We start from the raw sequence: 12,423 nt of genomic DNA on the forward strand, positions 1-12,423 counted from the left end.
TGCTTGCATTCTGTGAACATAGTGATCGCAACTCATATTTCCTCATATGAGGGACAAAAATGCTAAAAGCTTACCATTTTGCTTGCTTTTGTAGATAACGCCACCTCCCTCACTACCTGAACCGCTGAAAGAGATGTTCAAACAGCAAGAGGTGGTGCGGATGAAGCTAAGACTGCAGCACAGCATCGAAAGGGTAAATGGAAACCAAAATTATATTTACTTCAACAGCAATCCCTAGATCAGAGTTTCCCAAATTGAGGGTCACCTAATGGAGGGGGATTTGTGAGAAAATGTGTAAAATAACAAAAACCCTGTTTTTTCATGCACCTGTCAAATTGGAGATTTTGGGCTTTTTGGTTTTTCATAAAGTCTTTTTTTCAGACTAATGGAAAGAAAACATCTAAAAGACACTTAAACGTTCCTTTTATAGCACTTCATCTATTTGTAATCAATAGATTTAAATGTATATCTCCACTACAATAGTACTTGCACACAACAAACTTTACATTTTTATTCCTGTCTATATCCTGAAGGTTTTTAAAGAGGGATTTGTTCAAATATATATTGCTTGATAATGCACAACATTAAAAACCCATAATTCCCTATGTAAATACTTTTGCCTCTAATATGTGAAAACAAATTAAATAAGCATTTTGAAACTGACTTCATTCAGCATTAAGATTTATGTTCTAGACGTGTATGCAAATTAGCCCATTTTCTATAAAATTGACTGCATCATTGGCATATTTTAATATTTAAAAAAAGTTGTAATGCAAATGTTTGCAATTATCAATGTAATCAATCAACTAGGAAAGTAAGGTGATAAGGTTTTTATTTTATTTATTTATTTTTTTACCCTATTCACTTGCAGTGTCTCGTCTTAAAATAATAATTTCACATCTATAATCTTTTAAGATACATTGTTCATAATATTTAATTTTTACAGATACGTAGTAATTAAACACAATCATAAATTATGTATTATGTTATAATATAAATATATTGAAAATGTCTGAAATGTTATGAAAGAAGCCTTTTGAGCCTGCGTAATTAATAATTATGTTTGAAAGCCTCTAAGATCATATGCACAAACACAAACTCTTTTTACGTTGTTTTTAGCTTCGGCTTGCTAGGTTTTTTTGTTTGGTTTTTTTTTGGTTGCAGTTAAAATGACTTGAATGACTGAGGCATTTTGCTCTTCCAGGAAAAGCTGATTGTATCCAATGAGCAGGAGGTTTTGAGAGTTCATTACCGTGCTGCAAGAACACTAGCCAATCAGACGCTTCCATTCAGTGCCTGCACAGTCCTATTGGATGCCGAAGTATACAACATGCCCCAGGACGTCCAGGTAAATGGCCACATTATTAGGACCTATTTTTAAATGAAAACAAGAGAACTTTTAAACTCAAGCAAACGCTGTAACATCGGGTTGATTTAGATATGGCAACATATGATTCATCTTGACTAATCTTTCTCATTTTTTTCAGGGCGATGATGGGAAGACCTCCGTTAGAGATCGGTTCAATGCAAGGCAGTTTATGTCTTGGCTTCAGGATGTGGATGACAAGTTTGACAAGTTGAAGGTACATGAGAAATAGAATTCAAATAGAAATGCAACAAACAAGTAGAATGTGTAGAAATGTCATGGTACTTCGGTTCCAAAAAAGTATTTGGACACATTAGCCAAACTTAAAAATACATGAAATTTATAGCAACAGATCAGCATTTCTACTGGTTTAATAAAGGTGAAATTAAGTACTTTTTTAGACCAAGTAAAGAGAATTTAAGTAAAATATTTAATGAATTATGGTTAATATGTTCTCTACATGTCTCTAAATGTATCAAAGTTTGACAATAGAACTTCCAGCGGGCTTCTATTACATAAAAATGTACATAAATGAATACATTTTAAAAAACGTTTTACTGTGCCTTATGATCACATAATAAAGATACATTAACCTCATAAGCAAAATGACAAAGAGGTCCTGTTTTCAGAGAAATTGATACAAAACAGTGAACAAAAATCGACTTAAATGAGAAACAGTTGTCATATATTGCTGACAGATATTTGTTCTTACTTCAATCAAAGATATATTTTGTATTAAATTCTCTGGATTCATTGGAATTCAATGGATTTTTTAATATTTCACATTTAAGACCTGCAGAACTCTAGTCACCCATTAGGTTAGAAACAAAGATGGCTATTGCACTTCGACATTCTGCCAATGCAATAAATGCGTACGTTAAGTGATCTTCCGCACACGCATGACTTGATTTGAACCTCTGCTCTCCTCAGACGTGTCTCTTGATGCGGCAGCAGCACGAAGCAGCAGCGCTAAACGCCGTTCAGCGTCTGGAGTGGCAGCTGAAGCTCCAGGAGCTGGATCCCGCCACTTACAAGTCGACCAGCATTTTCGAGATTCCCGAGTTCTACATCCCCCTCGTGGAGGTCAACGACGACTTCGACCTGACGCCGATATGACCGGAGTAGCTGGCGGGGCCGCGAGACGTGAGCGTGGGAGAGGGGGGGGCGAAAGCGGGAAGCGCTCGACTCGGGAGGTGTGCGTGCGAGCGTATGCTGTGTGTTTGTGCGTCGACCGGACGCTTTCCAATAAAAGAAGTTTCAAAAAAAATAGATAACACAAACAAGCGCTGCACTTCCAGGCTAGCTGTCATCACCGGTTCAGTCTGCGTTCGCTGTTCTGGTTCCCGGTCCAAACGCGCTTCACCATATGGGCGCCAGATTGGCTCCGACGAGACTGCAGGCCTAAACTAAAACGCACTTAACCCTGAGGTCCACCGCCCAGAACGGTAGACTACGGGTCGACAGAGGAGCGTCGAAAAAACCCAGCCTCCGGAGGGTATAGACCACCGTCGGGAAAAAAAAAAAGAGAGGTTTTTCTCCTCCGTTAAGAAAGAGATCTCAATCCAACGTGTTTCTACAGTGAGTGTTCATAGATTATGTATAGATTGTGCTCCTCATTTTTTAACTTATTTTATACATACTGATTGTGCATTTGTAAATAGCCATGTAATTATTGTTTTTAACTTGTAAAAAATGACAGAAAACCGAGAGGACGGAAAAAGTTTAAGTAATAATAAATATTTTGATTGTAAACTTTGTTTCGTCTAATGTTTAATGGACCAAAGTTGTTTTTACATTGAAGTTCTTCGTCGTTGTTGTTGTTATTGATGTTTGCTTAACTCTTTAAGCATGTGTTTAGAGTTTCTTTTCTTTTCTTTTTCTTTTTTATTCCTCTTTTACCCCTTTGACATTCATCAAAGCCGATGTTTTTTGACTTGTGATTTCTATAATGTGCATGCTTTCGCAGGTTCGTCCCTTTCTGAAAAGTTGTACCGTGGTGAGGTTTACTGAAGTGGTCCTGGTTCTTTTCTGCCATTGTTGTGTCTGTTAGTAACATCCACTTCTTGCGTGTCGTCCCTTGTGTCTTGCGCACATTTAAAAAAAAAAAAAAAGAAAAAGACAAAAAAGAAAAAGAAAAAGTTTGTTGTGGTTTCTCAGTGGGGCAAAAAATGCCCTTACTTTTACAGTTTTAATGTGAGATCACAACAAAACCTATTTTTTACAACGTAATGCCTTTTGAACAATGGTTCTAAAAATATGTCTATTTTAATATTTACTTGTTACATGAGGATGTACATATTTGTAATATATAATTGAATAAATTTTATTGGTTGTGAAATCAAAAACTTTTCTCGCTATCCTTTTTTTGTCCATGACTCCTGTTTACACATTTTTCAATCTTAAGACATGTCATTTACTAGTGAATATTAATGTTTCTGAATAAACGCTCAAAGCAATGGTCATTTTTGGATACAGATGTTGTTTTGTCCAGCAGATGGCAGAGTGAACAGATTAAAGTATTAGTCAACATGAAAGCTCTCCTGAAGAATTAGGTTTTAGCTGTAAGGATGCATGAATATTGCATTGTTTTGGATTTATAGAAAATATTATAATGTTATTTCCTAAATTATATCCTTATTAATAATCAAAAATATATACATGTTACATTAAATTGTGTATGTATGCACACACACACACACACACACACACACACACACATATATATATATATATATATATATATATATATATATATATATATATATATATATATATATATATATATATATATAATTTAATGCTAATGATGATTATTAAAGTGAATAATAAAAATAATTTTGAATTTGTATTTATATATATATATATATATATATATATATATATATATATGTATATATATATATATATATATATATATATATATATATATATATATATATATATATATTAGACCAAATCTTCATAACAACTATGACACATGTGTTTTTGTTGAGGCCTCTTGATTGAAACATTTAATAATTTGGCAGATCCTTTTTATTCGCTGAATTACAAATGAGAAAAAAGCCCAACAGTTTCTAATAACAACATCAGCGTAATCCCCCACTTGCCCGGGCTGGTGGTGTGCCTTTAAAAGCGCGTTTCTTTCCGCTGAGATAGGCGGCAGATGTGACATAGAAGGGGTTTCTTCCTCTAGGGGGCGCTCGGAGGCTCAGAAACGTACTTTCCGTTGTGCTGCATTCATATATCCGACTTTAAGTAATCCTTTCGATTCGTTAATTCAAACTATTCTGAGTCGTGTAAACCTGCACAGGCGACAGTGATTGGCTGAAACCCAATTGTTATTAATATGTTATTATGCGACTCCATTTGTGCGCCTTTTTCCGGTTTTAGCAGCGCTCTTAATAATCGACGCCTAATAATAACACTAGGTGACTTTGAAAGACATCAAATATATAGCGAACCAAAACGCATTGGGTAGACCAGCGGCTTCCGACTAATCAGAAACAACATCCGGTCCGATGAACCGCGCCCCCTCGAGAACCCGTATGTTATGCTAAGCGCCGCTCTGCTGACTTCTTCCATTTCTATGAATCAAAGCCGCTCATGTTTCTATTCAGAGTAAAAGGAGCCAAGACAAGAGATCCGCATGAGAGAAAGTCAAAAACCAAAGGAAAGTGTTGAGAACGCTTCAAAGTTATACAGTAAGTGCACTTATGGTATTTGCAAACTACATGTAAAGACGTGACGTATGCCAGATGTGTGACGTGATAATCCTTAGTGTTTTTGCGTCATGTTTGCGTTAATAGAGAAACAGCAGCGCGTTTGGACGTCATTGCGTTTTTGTGCCCGTGTTCTTCAGAAAACGGGTGTTCGCGGCGTTTATGCAGAACTTTTTCCTTCGTGCTGTGCATTTTGCGTGAGGAGAGAAGGTTCAACATGCCACTGAAAAAAACATCTTTCAGTGTTCTGCATTCCTGATCTGTATTTAATTTGCTCGAACGTGACGTAGCTGCGTTATATTGTTCAAAAAAACAAAAGCAAAACCAGGAAACGATGCGTGTTATGCATAAAAGTGCCCGAATCCTGTTTTTAATACACACAAGCACACACATGCACTGACCTTTTCATTCTCACGAAATCCATTGTGTACACTTAGCCAAAAAATGTATTCATTTTATTTTAGTAATTTTTTTATGTTTAAAATACGCACACGTCCAAATCTATATTGAAATGAATGACATAAATAAGTTGCATGTACAAAATACAAAAAATATGTAAAAATGCACTGTTTTATTAGTGCGTACATTAATAAAACGGTGCGTTTTAATATTTGTCATTTTTCTGTGTTGACCGCAGGTGTGTGGAGTTTGGGTCAGGATGCGGCCGGCTCTGTTCCTCTGTCCCGTCCTGATCTCTCTGTTATTTCTTCTGTCTGGACTGACCGTCATCAACGGCTGTAATAAAGCTCTGTGTGCCAGCGACGTCAGCAAATGTCTTCTTCAGGTGAATCTGGTGCTTCTTCTTCTATCATGCCAGCTCAGTTCCCAGTGTTTCCTCTCCTCTGGAATGCACTTTTTTTTCTTCTTCATCAACCATCGTTATCAACAGACGTTCACTCTCAATTCCACACGTCATGGAAAATATCAGGGAATTTAAAAAATCAATTTGTGTATATTTTTTGCTCTAAAATATTCCAACAAATATAAATAGATTTTTTGGGAGTATAAAATCTGTAACTCCTAATTATTCATAAAAGTCGGTATTTAAGAAGGACTGTAAAAGCACCAAACACACACAAGTGTTTGGTGCTCTGAAACGGTTTGAGTTTGTATTTACACTAGCAGGAAATCCAATCATCATCTTGCAAAGATCCATAGTTTTAGGACTTTTGCAAAATTCCTTTTCGGTAGCTCGAGTTGGACGTGTGGAATATGCTAAAAAAAGCTTGAAAACAGTCCCAGAATGAAACCGAATGAAACATTCCTGAGCGAAACGGGAGAACGGTGCATCTCTTTCCCTCAAGGAATCAGAACACACACATTTTGTTCAGGTTCTGGAGAGCAGAACAGCTCTAAGGAACCTAAAGCTCTCTTTCATGTCTGATTGATATCGTGATGTTCTTCTGATGCTTGTGTTGAGAAGCTCTGTGTTTGAGAGCGACTGGGTGTAACTCATGTTATACTGGATCACTTTTTCCCTGGAGCGTAACGACGGCTGGAGTGTGTGTGTGTGTGTGTGTGTGTGTGTGTGAGTGTGAGCGTGAGTATGTGTGAGTATGGAGTGTGTGAGTATGTGTGAGTATGGAGTGTGTGAGTATGGAGTGTGTGAGTATGGAGTGTGTGAGTATGGAGTGTGTGAGTGTGAGTGTGTGTGTGGAGAGTGTGAGTATGGAGTGTGTGAGTATGGGTGTGTGAGTATGGAGTGAGGTGTGTGTGTGTGTGTGTGTGTGAGTGTGTGTGTGAGTCTGTGTGTGTGTGTGTGTGTGAGTGTGTGTGTGAGTGTGTGTGTGTGTGTGTGAGTGTGAGCGTGAGTATGTGTGAGTATGGAGTGTGAGTCTGTGTGTGAGCGTGAGTGTGTGTGAGCGTGTGTGTGTGCGTGTGTGAGCGTGTGTGAGTGAGTGTGTGTGTGAGTGTGTGAGTGTGCGCGTACGTGTATGTGTGTGTGTGTGTGAGAGTGTGTGTGTGCGTACGTGTATGTGTGTGTTTGTGTGTGTGTGTGCATGCATTTTGCTCAGTGTTGATTTTTAATTTTAAATTTAGATGTCTATACCAAAGTACGCTTGGGGAGCTTTTTTTACTTGATTTTATCTTGGAAAGGGTTTTATTTTCTTTTATTGTTTATTCTGCTTTCCTAAGTAATTTCTATTTTCAGTCATCTTTCTTTCTTTGGTTATATTTCTCTCTCTCGGCTCGATCCGTGTTTGCGTCCCGGTGAGAGGAAGGGAGACTGGGGAATAAATGATGTTTCACACGAGAGACAGAAGAAAAACCTTTTGAGGGAATAGATTTAGATTTTCTGAAGATCATAGGACGCTGTGCGTTTGCTGAGGGTTGCTAGGGAGTTTCTAGTATGTTCCCTGGCGGTTGCCAGGGTGTTGCTACAGTGTTTTGGATGGTTGCTAGGTCATGTTTAGGGTTTTCTGATGGTTGCTGGCTGATACATTGAAAAATATTGTCACTTTTATTTTTTTCATGTGATTCAATATCAATTTTTATCTCATTTAATCATTTAATTCCATTGCATGTTTCCTCAAGTTATTCTTAAGTAGCGCTAATTTGTTAACTGAAATAAAAAAAAATTAGATGAGAAAACGAATCATTAAAATTAAAAAAATTGTAATTATTTCATTTTGAAGTGATTAAAGCTTTAATTTATTTCATTAAAAATGAAATAAATTAAATAAAAGCTGAATAGAAATATTTACACAATTTCATTATGAAAGAACTGAGTAAATTACTTAAATTAATGTGAAGACTTAAAATACAAAAAGCAAATTTAATGTTAATAGATATTATTATTATTATTATTATTATTAATTCATAATATAATATTAATTAATTGTCTAATATTAATCAATATTATAATATTATACAATTAAAATAACTAAAAGTATCGGGGGGAAAATTTTGCATTTCATTTCAATATTAAAATTAATTTAAATAAGGTTCAGTATAAAACGTGAATGAAACCTGCTGAGTCTTGTATGATATTACTTAATAAAAAAAGAAAGTAATATGCGTGTTGCTACTGAATGTGGTTTGAAATCTGATTAAAGTTCCTGGGAATGTGTGTGTCTGTGTCTGTGTGAGTGTGTGTGAGTGTGAGTGTGAGTGTGAGTGTGTGTGTGTGTGTGTGTGTGTGTGTGTGTGTGTGTGTGTGTAGATACTGTAAGCCGGGCAGTGAGTCGTGTCTCTAGGTGGGGCAGCTGAGGTTGTTTTAGTCACACATGAATGCTTTGTGGGGCAAGGCAGCACACGTCCCGTCCGCTCAGAGCACTTTCACACACACACACACACACACACACACGCACGCACGCTTTCTCCTGCTCTCTATTCACTCGCGGCTCATAACAAAATAGTAGTCATTTAGAGGTTCATGTTGCTTTCCGTCCAAAAGTACATTAAAAGAGCAGCGAATGAGATGAATGTGTCTCTGAAGAGGAACCGCCCCGACCTCATTTAGAGGAACGCTCTGTTCTCTCTCAGCTTCGTTGTCACGATAAGTCTGTTCATCAGCACCGCTGAGGCATTAAATGAGCTTAAAAACGAGTCGCCGTGAAGCGTACTTCAGCTAAACTCACTGCATTGAAAAACAATATTAAAGCCGATGTTTTCAATCCAAACAGCAAAATAGTTTTTTTTCCCATGGGTTCATATATTCGCTTACTTGCAATTAACTGTGATGAACCTTTTCTTCAGCGACGTGTCGTATTTGCAAGTAAAAAATGACTGATTCAGAGTATTTGGATGAAAGAAGATGTTAACGAATGCTTTGAATAACATTTTATAAAACAGCAGTAGCATCCAATGAAGGAAAAACGTGATGATAATAATAAACAAAATGATACGAAAGAATAAAATATTTAGTTAAATTAATTCGCGTGCAGCAGATATTAAAACTCGCGTATTTACCCAAAAATGTTTCTGATTTAATCCATCGAGCGACTACACGTGTAATAAGACTGATTTGGGTTCTAACAGTGCTTTCCTCGCTAGCAGACACTGCAGCGGAGCTGATGAAGGCTGTATTTGGACAGGTCCAGCTAAAGTAAACCCGGCTTTTATGGCTTTTATGTAGCTTGGCGGGATGATTCTCTTAAGGAATGCATGATAATCGCCCTGCGCCGTTCTGTAAAGAAAGAGCCCTGGGAAGGATAGGACGGGGAAATGTCTGGGCTTGTTTCTTTTGGAAGTGTCTGGCCCACGCGTGTTTTCAGGTATCGGCCTTTCTATGCTCACTTTTAATGCGTAACTCTCTGTTTCCTCTCCTGAACTTTCAGTTTTAATGACACGCACACACACACACACATCTGGAAATTGACCTCTTCCTCGCAACTGCTGGCAAAACACGAAACGCAGAGAGCCAAATGTGTGTGTCTGTGTTCTGCTGTTTTCTCTGTAATTATAACTCTAAATGTGTCCCAGGTTTGGGTCAGTCTTTTTCCCCTCTCTTCTTTTTTTTCCAGCGTGGAACAGTTCGCAGCCCTGTTTCTTCTCGGCCTGGTGCTGTTTCTCATGTTTAAATGTTCTTTGTCTCTTTGGGTGGTTTCCTTTTTAACTCTTCCAGCCGAAAGATCTTGATGTTCCCTTCAAGACCCGCGTCTCTCCGTAGCACATGTGTTCGGAGATCGTGTTTATGTGAGCTAGACTTCCTCCGCGTCATCTCGTTTTCTCCCCAGTATGTTTACCTTTGGTGATGTATATTTTGTGTGTGTGTGTGTGTTTGTGTGTGTGTGTGTGTGTGTGTGTGTGCAGGGTCTGTGTCAGTGCCGGCCGTCGGAGGGAAACTGTTCGTGTTGTAAGGAGTGCATGCTGTGTTTGAGCTCTCTGTGGGAGGAGTGCTGCGACTGTGTTGGTGAGATTAAAATCAATACATGATTTTTATTTTATTATTTTGATTCATTGGTTTATTTTAATCAATCACAATTAAAATGTAAAAAATATATACAAATAACATATTATGAAACATTAAATTTAGAACATGTTTTTGGTTTATTGTAGCAACTCTTAAAAGATTTAGTCTTAAAAACACAATACGTATATATATCGAAACATTTTATTTTATTTTTAATAATTAGTTTATTGTAATAAAAATATTTTTAATATAAAAGCATGAAATACATTATGGTGTTTGTTTTAAATTAATCAAATTAAATGGTAAAATAAAATATTTTAATGTGTCGGCTTTTAAAACCTGTCGTAAAACATATTCCATAATAACACAAAAACATAATGGATGTGTTCGTTTTAAATAAATCAAATCAAATTATTAAAAATATTTATTTTAATAGCTTATTGCCTTGGCACTTAAAACCTGTTGTGTTTATTTTATTTTATTTTTAATACACTTAAATTTGAATAATAAAATAAATAGTCTAAATAAATTATAATATGTATCAAAACCTACATACACACGTATATGTGTATGTATATATATATAAATATATATGTGTGTGTATATATATATATATATATATATATATATATATTTTTATATATATATATATATATATATATATATTTTATTATATTTATTTATTTATTTATTTTTTTTTAGACATCTGGTTTATATACCACGACTGAAATCAAATCAAATAAAATTATGAATTGAAATGACGAAATAAATGCATATAAAATAAAAGAAACAAAATAAGATGAAGTGATTATTAGGATTATTAAGGGTCACACCGAAGCTCAGGTTGTGTGAACCGGTTTGGCTCGTTCCCGGTCCAGCGAGAGCACGTGTAAATATTAGGACAAGTTAGTAGATGACAGGAGAGCTGGTGTACTTTTCTTCTGACAGCAGTATAAAGTGTGAGGTGAGCCGATCCAGACACTCTCATCTCTGTGTGTGTGTTACTGCTTCAAACACACACTCCAGGTCAGTTCAGCACAGGCGATCAGAGTAAACCAGATCCTTCTAAAATACAAAACTCAGAAACACAGATCAGTATAACGCATGAGCATGAGGATCTAAACAACAAAACTACCGATTTGACCAGATGAAAAAAAATGCATCATAAATGCTAAAACAAAATGAACACGATGCGTCCGTCTCTCACAACAAGGACATAAAAGGTTGTAGAGATCGTTCTGTTCCAAACACGCGTTTATTGGCCGAGAGGGAAAGGAGGGATGTTGTTCCTGAAGGCCGAACCTGCCATGGTTTTGGTAATCAGAAGCAGCTGTGCTGGCAGCGGCTCTGGAGATAATCTGAAACACAAGGTCTCCGCGGCGTTCTGCTCCTTATTAAAACCTCCATTCACCATCTGATGAACATCCTCACCGGCGGTTTATCTCTCCGAGTGGAGCTGCTGGTGACAGTCATGTTTTATTGGCTTTAAATATGTCACTGTATTTAGGAATAAAAGTTCACAAAAAGTTCAAAATTAAAAACGCACACTTTTTTTTTATTTTTTTTTTTTTTTTTACGAATTTCTAGTAATCCTAATAAATTCAATTTATTAAATTTTTATTTTATTTATTTTATTACTTAAATCTTAATAATCCTAAAAATTTGGTTGTCATAATAAGTACTTCAAAATTAAAATAAAATAAAATGTCAATATAATAAAAATAAATTAATTAATATATATATATATATATATATATATATATATATATATATATATATATATATATATATATATATATATATATATATATATATAAAAAACTATAAAAATAAATAAAATAAAAAATATAAATATAAATATAAAAATATATATATAATATATATTTTTATAATTTATAAATATATATATAAATATAAAAATAAAAATATATATATATATATATAGTATATAAAACTATTTTGTATGAAAAAAAAACAAACTATTATTGTACTTTTGGTTTATGGAAAAAAAGAATATTGAATATTTTATATAATATTAAAATAGTTGTTTTTATTTGAAACTATTTTTAATTACACTGGGGTTAATAAATGATGACAAAATTATTATTGTTGGGTGAACTGTTCCTTTTAATAGTGTTCAATATGATAAGAAAAAACAAATACATTTATATTATCATTAATAATATAAATATAATGTACACATTTGCATGTAAATATTAAGAGTGAAATGCTGTCGCAATATCTAATCAAGTAGGAATATAAAATAATGTGAACATTTAATATAACAGCGTACAAAATTGACACTATTTAAAAAAAAAGAGAAAAAGATGTAAATGTAATGTAAAATGCAAAAAAACCCCGGCATTATTCATTGCTATTAGCACGTTTGGCAGAAAAATTCTTAATTTGTGATTAATTTTTGTGGTTTTTCCGTCATGATGTGTGCACCTCGGTGAGTTCTTAGGTTGTTTCTGTCCCTCAGG

General features: G+C 35.1%; 2 protein-coding genes across 3 annotated transcripts in view; both read left to right on the forward strand.

Moving 5' to 3' along the window:
• ankrd12 (ankyrin repeat domain 12) overlaps positions 1-3,711 on the forward strand; it is a 45,781-nt gene extending 42,070 nt beyond the window's left edge. For both annotated transcript variants that reach the window (XM_043233507.1, XM_043233508.1), the window contains 4 exons: positions 95-193; positions 1,205-1,348; positions 1,488-1,583; positions 2,297-3,711. In XM_043233507.1, coding sequence (XP_043089442.1) covers positions 95-193; positions 1,205-1,348; positions 1,488-1,583; positions 2,297-2,482 — 525 coding nt within the window. In that variant the 3' untranslated portion in view covers positions 2,483-3,711. The remainder of the gene's footprint in view (positions 1-94; positions 194-1,204; positions 1,349-1,487; positions 1,584-2,296) is intronic.
• Positions 3,712-4,915: 1,204 nt separating this feature from the next.
• The window catches only part of twsg1a (twisted gastrulation BMP signaling modulator 1a), a 12,126-nt gene continuing 4,618 nt past the window's right edge, over positions 4,916-12,423 (forward strand). The window contains exons 1-4 of the mRNA XM_043233510.1: positions 4,916-5,067; positions 5,723-5,869; positions 9,841-9,940; position 12,423. The exon at position 12,423 is cut by the window's right edge and continues 248 nt beyond it. Of these exons, the coding sequence (XP_043089445.1) occupies positions 5,744-5,869; positions 9,841-9,940; position 12,423 (227 nt within the window). The 5' untranslated portion in view covers positions 4,916-5,067; positions 5,723-5,743. The remainder of the gene's footprint in view (positions 5,068-5,722; positions 5,870-9,840; positions 9,941-12,422) is intronic.

Source organism: Puntigrus tetrazona, unplaced genomic scaffold (assembly GCF_018831695.1).
Source record: "Puntigrus tetrazona isolate hp1 unplaced genomic scaffold, ASM1883169v1 S000000846, whole genome shotgun sequence".
NCBI classification, from domain to species: Eukaryota; Metazoa; Chordata; class Actinopteri; order Cypriniformes; family Cyprinidae; genus Puntigrus; species Puntigrus tetrazona.